The sequence below is a fragment of the Myotis davidii genome, unplaced genomic scaffold (assembly GCF_000327345.1).
Source record: "Myotis davidii unplaced genomic scaffold, ASM32734v1 scaffold348, whole genome shotgun sequence".
Classification (NCBI taxonomy): Eukaryota; Metazoa; Chordata; class Mammalia; order Chiroptera; family Vespertilionidae; genus Myotis; species Myotis davidii.
The window spans coordinates 555,340-566,677 of NW_006298965.1; the positions used below are offsets into that span (position 1 = coordinate 555,340).

Sequence of the window (11,338 nt, forward strand, 5' to 3'; positions counted from 1 at the left end):
CGGGCTTTGGAGGAGGGTAGGGGAGGGTGGGGGTAAAGGGGAAAGAGCAACCAAAGGACTTACATGCAGGCATAGAGGCCTAACCAATGGACATGGACACTGGGGGGGCGGGGGTGGAGGGTGATGTGGGGACAGGGACACATATGTAATATCTTAATCAATAAAAAATATATTTAAAAAAAAAGAGGGGCTCTTCAGCTACCCTGAAGACAAATTTGGAAATGCGGAAACACAGATTTTCTTTGGGCTGCTGAGGAATTTGCTTCTGAAAATGGCAGCCACAGACACAATGACTGCTCATTTATCTGTTATAAACTGGAGATGATTTAAAATCAGGGCAGGAGAGGAGAAGTGTGACAAACGATACATCATCAAGTTCCAGGTGGGAACAGGCCTGTGGTGGGCAGGGAGGTTGCACTCACTGAGATGGCGTCCATGCCCGCCAGGTCGTCCTCTAACCCGCTGTCCAGTTTGACGGTCAAGGCTCGCAAGAGCTTGCTGCTGGAGGCGGGGTTCTCAGCCAGAGCCCTCCACAGCGTCTTCGTGTCCCTAGGGCAGCAGGGCAGCAAGCGGAGAAGGCACGACTCCGTGGAGTAGGAGCGTGTCCATCGGATTCACTCTAAAACCACGTTATGTCTAGCCAGCATTGCGAGGCAGAGGGACATGTTAGCATGCCTGGGGGCAATGAGGCTGTTACTTAACAACCCCGCATTCTGGCCTTGGGTTACTGAGGTTTGCTAATGTCCACCAAGACAGAAGTCTCTCACAAAGGTGAATTCTGGGCAACCAAAAAGAGGAGAAATATTCACTTTCTAATATTCACGTATTCCTATGGTGTATTTAAGAAAAAAATCTCATCATTGCTCAATGAGTGTATATATACGTATATGTATATATATATACACAACCAGCAGGGGAAACATTCATTTTTAAATTAATAAGATATTTTCAACCTTTGTTCACTACCTTTCAAACAGTAAGCCCTTCCCCGATGCCCTGCAGGGTGGCTTTTCCTGAGAGGAAGGACCAGTTCAGTCAGAATCTACCTGTCAAAGGGCAGAGGCTTCTGTAAAAGGTTGGCGACAACTGCCTCCGTGTGAAAGCTGGCTATCTGGGAGATGGCTTCCAGAATGAACTGAAAACTTTCCTCCTTCTGCCTGAGGATTGGCAGGTGATAGTAAATTATGCCCAAGATCTCCAACAGCTACAAAGAAAAAGCCAAAGCCAGCATTACGTCGTCATTTTCCCTCTAGGACGTGAAAGGCTCAGGGCGGATATGGTCAGCCTATCGGTGGTTGGTGAATTATAAAAGATGTTAAAAATGATCATCGATTCTACACATGGCCTTTCTCTTATTCAGGAGAATTGTTGATGCGCTGGGTCTTTTTCCTTAAATGAATTTAGCGAAAGGCTGCTTTTGGCCAGGTGCTGTGCTAAGCTAAGCGCCGTGAGACATTTACCCGAGGTGAATACGATGCAGAACTCTCTCAAAAGAAAGGGGTGTCTGCTAAAGGCTGTTGGGGATGTACTCAAAGGCTTGTGCGGGAGCCAGTGTACGGCCAATGGTATGCGAGAGGTACACAGGACTGACGGGGGGAACCCATGAGTAACTGGCGTCGCTTTGGAGGGATATCTGGTCTGGCTCCCACAGGATATACAGCGATTTCAAAAGGCAAAGCGGAGCCGATGGGAAAGGCATCTTGCTCAGAAGGGTGAGAATTGTGCTGGGCTGTCAGCTGGGCAGTCAGTGTACCTGATCTTCCAAGGCAGCTCCCTGCTCCTTCAGGGCGGCGACCATCCACAGGCCGCAGGCCGTGACACAGGGGCCGCTGAGGGTCTCCAGACCATCCAGGGTCTCCTCCAGGAACACGAGAATCTCTCCACTCGGGATGAGCTTACTCACAACCTGAGGATACGCAGGAGAAACGCACGCTAGCCACCACCTCGCTTCACACCCGGGCACCCACCACATGCAGTTACTCCTTGTTCTGGGATATCGGAGACCAATGGGCGTGGCAAACAGTGAGCATAAGACTGGGGTCTTAGACACCAGGGAAAATACAAAAATAGGACATAGACATGACCTTTGGCCTCTAAGCAAACTTGCCCTGGAGTTGCCTTTTTTGTCAGTTTACACCATCCCAGGTCTGCTGATGCAATTTTCTCTCCAAACTAAAGTGATATAGTATACTTCATAAGGGAAAAATGATGCGTAATGCCTACATAGTAATTTATATGATTCGCAGCACTTCACACACATTTCATACAGCATAGAAGTAAGTCTCACATCTGCCAAAGAATAGCTAAGACTTGGGAGTTCAGGAAAATCTATCACTGTTTACTCAGTGCCATGGTGAACACCAGGTGCCTCCATACACATGCAGAGTCTGAACTCTTATGAGCCCTGCATTTTGCTCTTCCCAGTCTCAATATTAAGAGTAGTCAACGAAAGGTCAAGAAAATTGAAACTTTGCAGTTTTGATCTCTACAAGAACTACACAGGCAGTTGGTTGATAGCAGTGCACGAGGGTGAGTGTGTGTGTGAAAAGTGAGCAGTCTGAATGAATTCCAGGAGCATTAGCTAGGGCTTTAACTAACCACATGGTCATAATCATGAATCTGTAGGTATGAACACATTCCTCTTCGCAACCGGCTCCCCCTCTATTACACGGCCTGGTGATGTTTGGTAGGACCATCCTTGAGAAGAAAAAGTTCCTTTTCATGAACAGTGTGTCTCCCAGGTTGTGAGTTATCATGGTTCCCACATCAGAGGGCTAGACTAGCCTGTTCTATGTAGCACAAAATGCTTGCTTGGGGTCCAAGCTCAATGGCCATCTTTTTCCTTTCTTCTTCTTCTTCTTCTCCTTTTTTTTTTTAAATCACATTGTGATGGGTGTTGGTTTACAAAGAAAGGAAGGAAGGAAACTCATGTTGTTGAGTGCCTATCATGCTTCAGACATTCTTAGCTATGTGACATATGTCCCCCCCAAGTCCCCATTTTGCTTTTCTCCCATATTCTGATCACTTTCTTGTTGTCACCACTTCTGCCTCCTTAGTCCAAGTCTCCTAATCTCACACCTAGATTCTTGTAGTTTCCTCCGAAGTTTTTCACAACTGGCACAATTTCACTCTTGCCAGCCTATGTTCTAATCTAAACATAGCAGCCAGATGACCCTTCAGAAACATACATTCAGTCATGTTCCCTTCACAGAACCATCACTAGTTCATAAAAGGTTTTTGCAAATTAGGTAAAGGTGTTCTGCCCTCAATTCTGATGGACTTTGTTGGACCCTTCACTGACATCTGGGGCTAATTGCCATAATACATACAACTCTACAATGTCTACTTTAGGAGTGACGTTACCTCACACGGGGGGTGTACTTGTGCGTTTTTCACAACTGGCACAAAGGTAGGTAGTGGGCCTGACTCTTCTGCTCAAAACCCTTCGCTGGCTTTACATTTCAATTGCAGTAAAAGCCAAGGTCCTTAACAAGGCCTGCAAGGTTCCTGGATCATCCCCAGACTATCTCTCAGATCTCATCTACGTCTTTCTCCAGGGCAGGGTGTTTGCACTTGCTGTTTTCCCTCTGCCTGGAATGTTCTTTCCAGATGTCTGTATGCTTCCCTCTTTCAGTGACCTTCTCTAAGGGATTACCCTTTCTTTATTGGATTTTATTTTTCTCAGTGATCACTACCTGACCTGATATTTATTTGCCGGACTCCATCTACTGGGATGCAAGCTCAATGAAGGCAGGCATTTTGTCTTTTTCTGTTCTTAGAGCTTAGGACAAAGTCTGGCATATGGTAGGTGCCCAGGGCATATTAGGTGAGTAAATGAATGATTGCATAAATGAATGAGTTGATCAACCAGTCCTCACAACATCTCTGAGAGGTAGGTTAGGTCATTATTTTGAAGTTGAGGGTTCTGAGCTTTGAGCAGTGCACACAGAGCATCCACTGCCTCCCTCAGCCTGGAGAGGGCCGCTTGATTGACAAGTTTTCCCAGAGCATGAAATGAGCAGTAGCAGGCCTCAGCTATACACATGTCAACCCAGAGTTCATAAACGACAGGACAAAGGTCTTTCATTCTACTTGAAGGGCTATGCTGCCGCCCTCTTGGTAGTGATCTGTACACAGGTTACTCATTTGAAAGTCAATCTGGAATCGTCTTTACAGCCCTTGGCCAGTCCTCCATGTCTATTACCTTTGCTATTTTAGAAGAAATCTTGAGCTGGACCTGCACGTCATTAGATTGCAGGCCTTCCTGCAATCCCCGCAGTCTTTCCACTTCCAGGTGAGCACCTAAAACCAACCACAGGAGACACAGGTAGGAGGTCAAAGACTTGATAGATGTGGCAGAGGCTGGTTAGATTGTGTTGAGACACGAATTCAGCTGCTGGACACTTTCAACAGATACACTCCCTGATGAGACAGTGAGCATAAGAACAGACACATATTGAGTAGTTTCTACCTGCCAGGCACCATGTTAAATACTCGCATACAGTGATCTCATTTGTTACTCAGAAAGGTGATCTGAAGTAGATCCTTCTGCTATTGTCCCCATCTTGCAGATGAGAAAGCTGAGGCAGAGATATGAGGCCATTTGGCCACATGACGGTGAGTAAAAATAGGGAAGTCAGAACTTGTGCCCTGGTCTGTCTGACACGCTGACACTGAAGCCCAGGCTCTTACTACCCTACCATGCTGCTGACTCCGTTGGACTTCCATTCCGCGGTGAGCTGCTGTGGGGGGAATGGGAAGCTAGTGCAATGGAACGTCAGCACTGAGTAGGTACTTGCTGATCTCAGTTTATAGAAGTAGATCTAAATCAGCGGTTCTCAACCTGTGGGTTGCGACCCCTTTGGGGGTCGAACGACCCTTTCACAGGGGTCGCCTAAGATCATCGGAAAACACATATATAATTACATATTGTTTTTGTGATTCATCACTATGCTTTAATTATGTTCAATTTGTAACAATGAAAATACATCCTGCATATCAGATATTTACATTACGATTCATAACAGTAGCAAAATTACAGTTATGAAGTAGCAATGAAAATAATTTTATGGTTGGGGGTCACCACCACATGAGGAACTGTATTAAAGGGCCGCGGCATTAGGAAGGTTGAGAACCACTGATCTAAATGGTAATGATTTCTCTTTGCTGTTTGAGTGAATGGTAGTTGTGGAAACACACACCTGAATGATTCTGTGGAAGGCCACCCAGCCCAGCAAAACTCACACAGACTTTGGAGTCACGCAGACCTGGACTCAAAGCCCAGCTCCATGAGATCAGCGGTCCAAGCTGCTGGTACATTTTTAGCCCCAGATCCCTCATCTCAAAACTGACTGAGCAGCATCCATGAGTATCAAGTGGGTATTTAATTTAGTATCACACTCGCTACTGGTGTCTAGTAGACGTTTAATTAATACTCATGTTCTTTCTCTCTACCATGCTCATTTGATCAATCAAGAAAGAGAGTTAAAGTGAATAACAGATTATGGGATTTCTTCTTAACAAAGAGTGTTTGAAGACCTGAACTTTGCAAGTTTCAGGGAAATAAAGGGGGCTGGAGGAAGAATAGGTAGAACGATTATAGAATTCAAATTCCTTTCTTCCCTTGCACATTCTTCGATTACTGAAATGGTTCCTCACTTCCTTAGTTCATTTTTTTTTCTGGCTTGGTAAGAGCATATATACTTAATGAATTATCCTCCCATGTTCCAAGGGACTTTCATATCTATTCTGTTTCTGCTGTTTTCTTTTTTTTTGACTGACTATGCCCTCACCCATCCCTTCCCACCAAATCCCAGCTTTTGACTTGTAATATCTCTGCGTCTCCAGCATCAGAACAGTGCTCAACACCTGGGAAAGCGTTGGGGAAATAGTTCCCGAGTGCCTGCGAGAGTGAAGAGTGAACTAAAGGTGGACGGCACTGAACTGAGACCAGTGCGCCTGGCCTCCCTGGCCTACGCACAGCTGAGCACACCCACTGCGGGGCTGTGCTCCGCGAAACACCCGCCGATGCAGCTTGGACAGGGGCCCTGACTGCTGGGCTCCGCCCGACACTGGGGTTTTAAATTCCTTACGTTGGCTGATACTGCCAGTTATTCACATGCACTCAGAGAGCGGACCAAGGACCTGAGATGCCAACTGGGAAACCTTCCCCAAATTCTGTCCTGGAGAAAAAGAATGAAAGCATCACTTCCTCCTGGGAGACCATGTGATGGCTACTCTTCAAACATTTCACCCACTTTTATGGCTCCTTAAGATGCTTTGGTGTCATTATCTTTATTTCTAAAAAAGAATAATAGAACCACGGAGGCAGAAAGACCCAAGAGGCAAATTCTGTGACATAATTAGGGTATTAGAACTCAGAAATGGCTGAACTGGGGGAGGTAAAGAGAGAGGGAGAAAGAGAGAAGGAGGAGCAGAGAAACAGATGTACACGGAGGAAAGCTGGGAAGGAAGCAAGTATCTTTCTCTCCATTTGTCTTTCGCTCACCTTGTATATAGAACAGAGCAATGGCCGAGCTGGCTGCGGCCTGGCGGATGGAGGGCAGGGAGTCACAGGAGTGCGGGGCCAGGAGGCCGAGCAGCGAGGTGATTTTAAAGTTCTCCGGTGCCTGCAGGACAAAGGGGCCCCCAAGGTGATGGGGTGGCTGGATAATGCCTCCAGACATTCCCAACACTGGAGAGAGAGAGAGAGTCAGTCCCTTGATTCCTCCCTGCTGGTCCTTAGAATGAAAGGGGATCTTGGACTTACCCTCTCAGGGCGGTGGAAGTAAGCAAGCAGCACACAGACAACCACGTGGCTGGTCCTATGGGCTTGCCACCCCGGAAAGCACTCCGTCGGGGACTGGAGACCGTTTCGGGGAGGTTTGGGCTTCAGGGGCCTCGGAGATCCCTGCTGTTAGCGAGCAATGAAACCTACTCATTCCAGGGGGACTCACCTCCACGTCGTTGGTCAGCACTTTGGCGGTGATCTGGAAGGCTCTTTCTCTTTCCCACTCTTTTTGTGAAACAAGCCACATTCGGAGAAGCTGTTAGTCAAAGGATAAGCATCCTTTCCATAGTGTCCTGCTGATCCATGCATTCACGTTCTCTCTCTCTCCCCCACCTCTCCCCGCCCCCCCACCTCCCCCAGCCGCTGCTGCGACAGGTGCTGACCACCCTGCGCACTATTGCTGAGCGGACAGGCTAACAGAACCACAGAATGGGCCCTGCACGTGGGGTTGAGTGGGTCGGGCTGGACGTCTCCCTGCAAGGAGGAGGAGGTCCAGGTTGAGAGGTGCACCGGCGCACAGATTAGGGGGCCTGGGGATCAGTCTGAGCAGTGGCCCTACTCACGTTAAACATTTCCTGGCAGTCTTCGGCTCGCACATTGTCCCACATCATGGTCCGCAGCAGCTTTCCTAGAGCATCCATGGACCGTTCGTAGAGGAACTGAAATCCAAGGTGAGTGGGAGGTGAGGCTGAGGTGAGAGGGCAAGGAGGCCCCACTGGGCTCTTCCTGCCACCCGGGCCTCACCCCACATACAACGATGTGCTCCTTGTCCTTGTCTGTCTCGCCCTCATTTCTGAGAGTTTCCAGAGGCGGAAGGGGCAGCAGCCTCCGGATGTTCTCTTCCAGAATGTTCAGATTGTCATTCAGTGAGAGCCGAGGTTTCAGTTTACTGGAGTGAGAGCCACGTGAATACATGTTAAAATGATCATATAACTGAATATATTGGATTAAATAAGAACATGATGAAAATCAATTGAACTTGTTTCTTTGTACTCTTAAAAGTGGCTACTAGAAAATTTTAAATGATACAAGTAACTTGCATTATATTTCTACTTCACAACACTGTTCTAGAACCTACTCAGTTCTTACTCATGTTCAAGGTTTATGTGTGTGAGCTGTCTTCAGATTTCCCTCCTTTCTGTAAACATGGCAACCTGTGCCTTCCCTTCTCTCGCCTCTTCCCACACGTGTGAGACATCCCATAGGTGTGCTTTGTATCGCTTTCCCAGGAGGCTAAAACCCTTCCAGGGCAAAGCCACATTTTGTTTATTGCTGTCCTTTTTGAACCCAGCTCAGTGCCTGATACAAGGATGACACTTAATCATGTTTATTAAATCAAATTGTCAACTTCTATCATCGGAAGTTCAGAGAACACTTTTTGCATAGAGGTGTTCACCAAAACATTATTTACAGTTCTTAAAAACAGGCCACAATCAAAAATAGCAAGAGGAGGCTGGTGAAGTAACATAAGGCACATCTAAATAATAAGGTATTAGGAGGCCATTAACAATGACTTCTGTACCCTCCTACAAAGGCGTACTGTGGTTCCCTGTCTTTGGACACAGAAAAACTGAGGCAAAGAAATGTGGACTTGGAGAAATCTGGAGTCAGCTTGCTCCCTGCAGCCTCAAGATCAACCACCCCACATAGAAGAAGAAAAAAAGAAAAAAAAGAAAAAAAATGATTTTTGTTACCTCAACATAATAAATGCCATATATAAAAAGCCTGCAGGTAACATCATACTGAAGGGTGAAAAACTGAAAACTTTCCTTCTAAGATCAGGAGCGAATAGGGTGCTGCTTTTATTTAACATAGTACTAGAAGTCTTAGCCAGGGCCATTAGGCAGATGAATAAATAAATAATAATAAAACAATAAAATAAAATAAAAATAGGGGTGATTTTATTGTTTTTTAAAACTTTCTCTGGTTTCCAAGTTTTAACAGTGAACTTGAATTTCTTATACTGCAGCGGGAGAATGCTATTTTAAAAATTTGCTTGACATTATTTTCTTCTTCAGGCTTATTGTTGCTAACCAACTAGAATTGATTACGGCTTGCACAATTTTTTAATGGGAAAATTAAAGTTTTTCTACAGGTCAAGATCTAGGAAGAAAAACGTCATTTTTCACAAAATTTCAGTCTTCATATATCAACACATCCGACTCCTCTAAGCAGCCCTTCTCTCCATTAGGCATCAAGTGACCAATCTGCCAGTTTTGCAACTCTGGGGAGAGAAAGGCCCCGTTTGAAATCACTCACTGAGGAACTGTGTTCGTTTTGGGGAGGGTGCCCTGGAGTCTGCACTCATCTATAAGTCAGAAGGAGGACATGGGCGAGGAACCATTTTTTCAATGAGAATAGCTCAAATTTCTCTACCTGAGGTATCTGATGGCGATTAAGGCTTTCCACCGAACAGGGGTAGCTAAGGAATCCAGGGGCTCGTCCCTGATGAAGTCCTGCCACAAACAAGGAGGTGGAATGTTTCAGAAAAGATCAAGGGAGTTTCCCTTCAGCACGGACGCAGCTGCAACCTCACTGGACCCGTGGGTGCCCTCGGGCAGAAATACAGCCGAGGTCTGATCCTTGGGACTGGGCAGTTTTACCCACTTTTAGGAAGACAGCCCCGCAACCTTGGTAATGGACTTCTCAGGGCCTCGCCAGAGTCCTCTCTGCTCACTCACCAGCATGTAACCGAGCAGCAACTCTTTGTAGGAAAACTTGAACCCCTGATCCTCAGCATCTTGGACAGCAATGCCAATCTCCGTGATACTTCTTGTGAAACTCATTTGCAGATCCATGTCCTAAAGCAAAACGATTCAAGGTACAAGCAGGGGTCTTAGGCAGCTCTCCTGGTTCTATAAACGTGTGACCTGAGGTTGAAACGTGTACCCAGAAGGAGAGAATCTCCCCGCTCCTTTTGCCGTGTCTACCTCAGGACACGCAGGGAAATGGAAAAACAGGTCAACTTCCACTTCCGCCCCTGACCACCACCTGACCCATACATGGAAGGTCCCTTAAAGTAATGGCTTTCAAACTTCTTTGACCATAAATCACAGTAGGAAACAGTTTACAATTCCACCCAATATTTACACACGCAATATCTACACCTATCATCTATCTATCTATCTATCTATCTATCTATCTATCTATCATCTATCATCATCATCTATCTGAAATAAAAGTTTTAGGATAGTTATTACTATATGCAATGTATTTCTCATTTATTTAAGTACAAAAATGTTGCTGGTTGTGATTTATTAAATGAATTTCATGATCTACTGGTGGGTCACAACCCACAGTTCTAATGACCCTGCTGTAGTTTGCAGCCCAACTTCCAAACCATTTGTAACCAAATACAGCAACTTGCTCTGTCCTAGATTAGGCTCTGGGATCCTGGCTTCAGAACTGGGTTGATTAGTTATGTATTGGGATCCTTTCCTCTGGAATCAAATCCAGAGGACACCTACGCTTACTGCACTTCCAGGGAGCATGATTTGTGTTCAAATATGTAAGTTCAAATATATCACATACCTTGTTCATCACAGACATGCCCAGAACCTGAAAATTCAAAGGCAAAAGCAGATACTAGAGCAGCAGCGAGGGAGTTCCGGCGCCCCAACAAGAAGCCCCGCCCCTCAACCTGGTCTTGCCAAAGCACCCACTTCCTCCCCCATTTTTCAAAGCGAGGCCTGGTACACTGGCAGGAACTGTCCCTCGGGTGAGCTGGGACTATGCTACAGAGGTCTCAGGCTTCTCAGTTGGAAGAGGCTGTCCTAGACTTGGGCAGGAAAATAGGGGAAGGCACATGGCAGGAAGAGCCGTGAAAACTCCTGAAAGGACAGGTACAGGCGATAGGGCAGCTCACCTTGGAGCCGGATACAGTCAGCTCTGCTCTAATGCTTGCGTTGAAAATGCAAACTGGTTCCCATGCGATGGGTACGTGAGGGAGAGTTGTAGGTGTTGGGCTTTGTGTTTGCTTCCTCTGTTTATTGGGTCATGGGCACCCCCCATCCAAATCTGGCATTGCAACCGTCCATCAGATTTCAGATAACCTTTCTTTGCCACCATGCCATGATATTTCATAACTGTCATAATTTACTTCAGGTGTTTTTCAAGGAAAAAATGTATTTAAAAATATATTAAAAAATAGATAGCTGTTTTTTAAAAATGTGCCATTGATGGATTTTTTGAATGTTGTGCCCCTCAGCCCATTTTCCTCATCATCTCTGAAGTTTTTCTTATACTAGTCAGTGTGTATGGTGTGTTATAGCAAAATTGATTGTACCTTGAAAATGTACAGTCATCATTATCTAAAACATCTTTAATTCCTTTCCTCTTTCATTTTAAACAAAATTTTCCTCACTGATGGACTAAAAACTAATGTAACATAAAATGTTTTTTTGTTATGTTTTCTGTTCTTGTCATTGTGTATCAAATTTTGGGTCCGTCAGAACCATCTTTTGGGGATCATGTTATGCATACAGGTTCAATGATCTATCCCAGAAGACCATGGTCCATTAGGGATCTCTATTTACAACAGGTTCTCTC

General features: G+C 45.7%; 1 protein-coding gene across 1 annotated transcript in view; it reads right to left on the reverse strand.

The window, feature by feature from the left end:
• Nucleotides 1-11,338, reverse strand: part of MROH2B (maestro heat like repeat family member 2B) — a 51,843-nt gene that overhangs the window by 11,233 nt on the left and 29,272 nt on the right. Inside the window, exons 19-30 of the mRNA XM_006774562.1 lie at nucleotides 10,656-10,708; nucleotides 10,322-10,348; nucleotides 9,472-9,591; nucleotides 9,167-9,246; nucleotides 7,544-7,679; nucleotides 7,354-7,449; nucleotides 6,957-7,046; nucleotides 6,509-6,629; nucleotides 4,205-4,302; nucleotides 1,754-1,906; nucleotides 1,047-1,204; nucleotides 423-549 (exon numbers count right to left, since the gene is read on the reverse strand). Of these exons, the coding sequence (XP_006774625.1) occupies nucleotides 423-549; nucleotides 1,047-1,204; nucleotides 1,754-1,906; nucleotides 4,205-4,302; nucleotides 6,509-6,629; nucleotides 6,957-7,046; nucleotides 7,354-7,449; nucleotides 7,544-7,679; nucleotides 9,167-9,246; nucleotides 9,472-9,591; nucleotides 10,322-10,348; nucleotides 10,656-10,708 (1,259 nt within the window). The remainder of the gene's footprint in view (nucleotides 1-422; nucleotides 550-1,046; nucleotides 1,205-1,753; nucleotides 1,907-4,204; nucleotides 4,303-6,508; nucleotides 6,630-6,956; nucleotides 7,047-7,353; nucleotides 7,450-7,543; nucleotides 7,680-9,166; nucleotides 9,247-9,471; nucleotides 9,592-10,321; nucleotides 10,349-10,655; nucleotides 10,709-11,338) is intronic.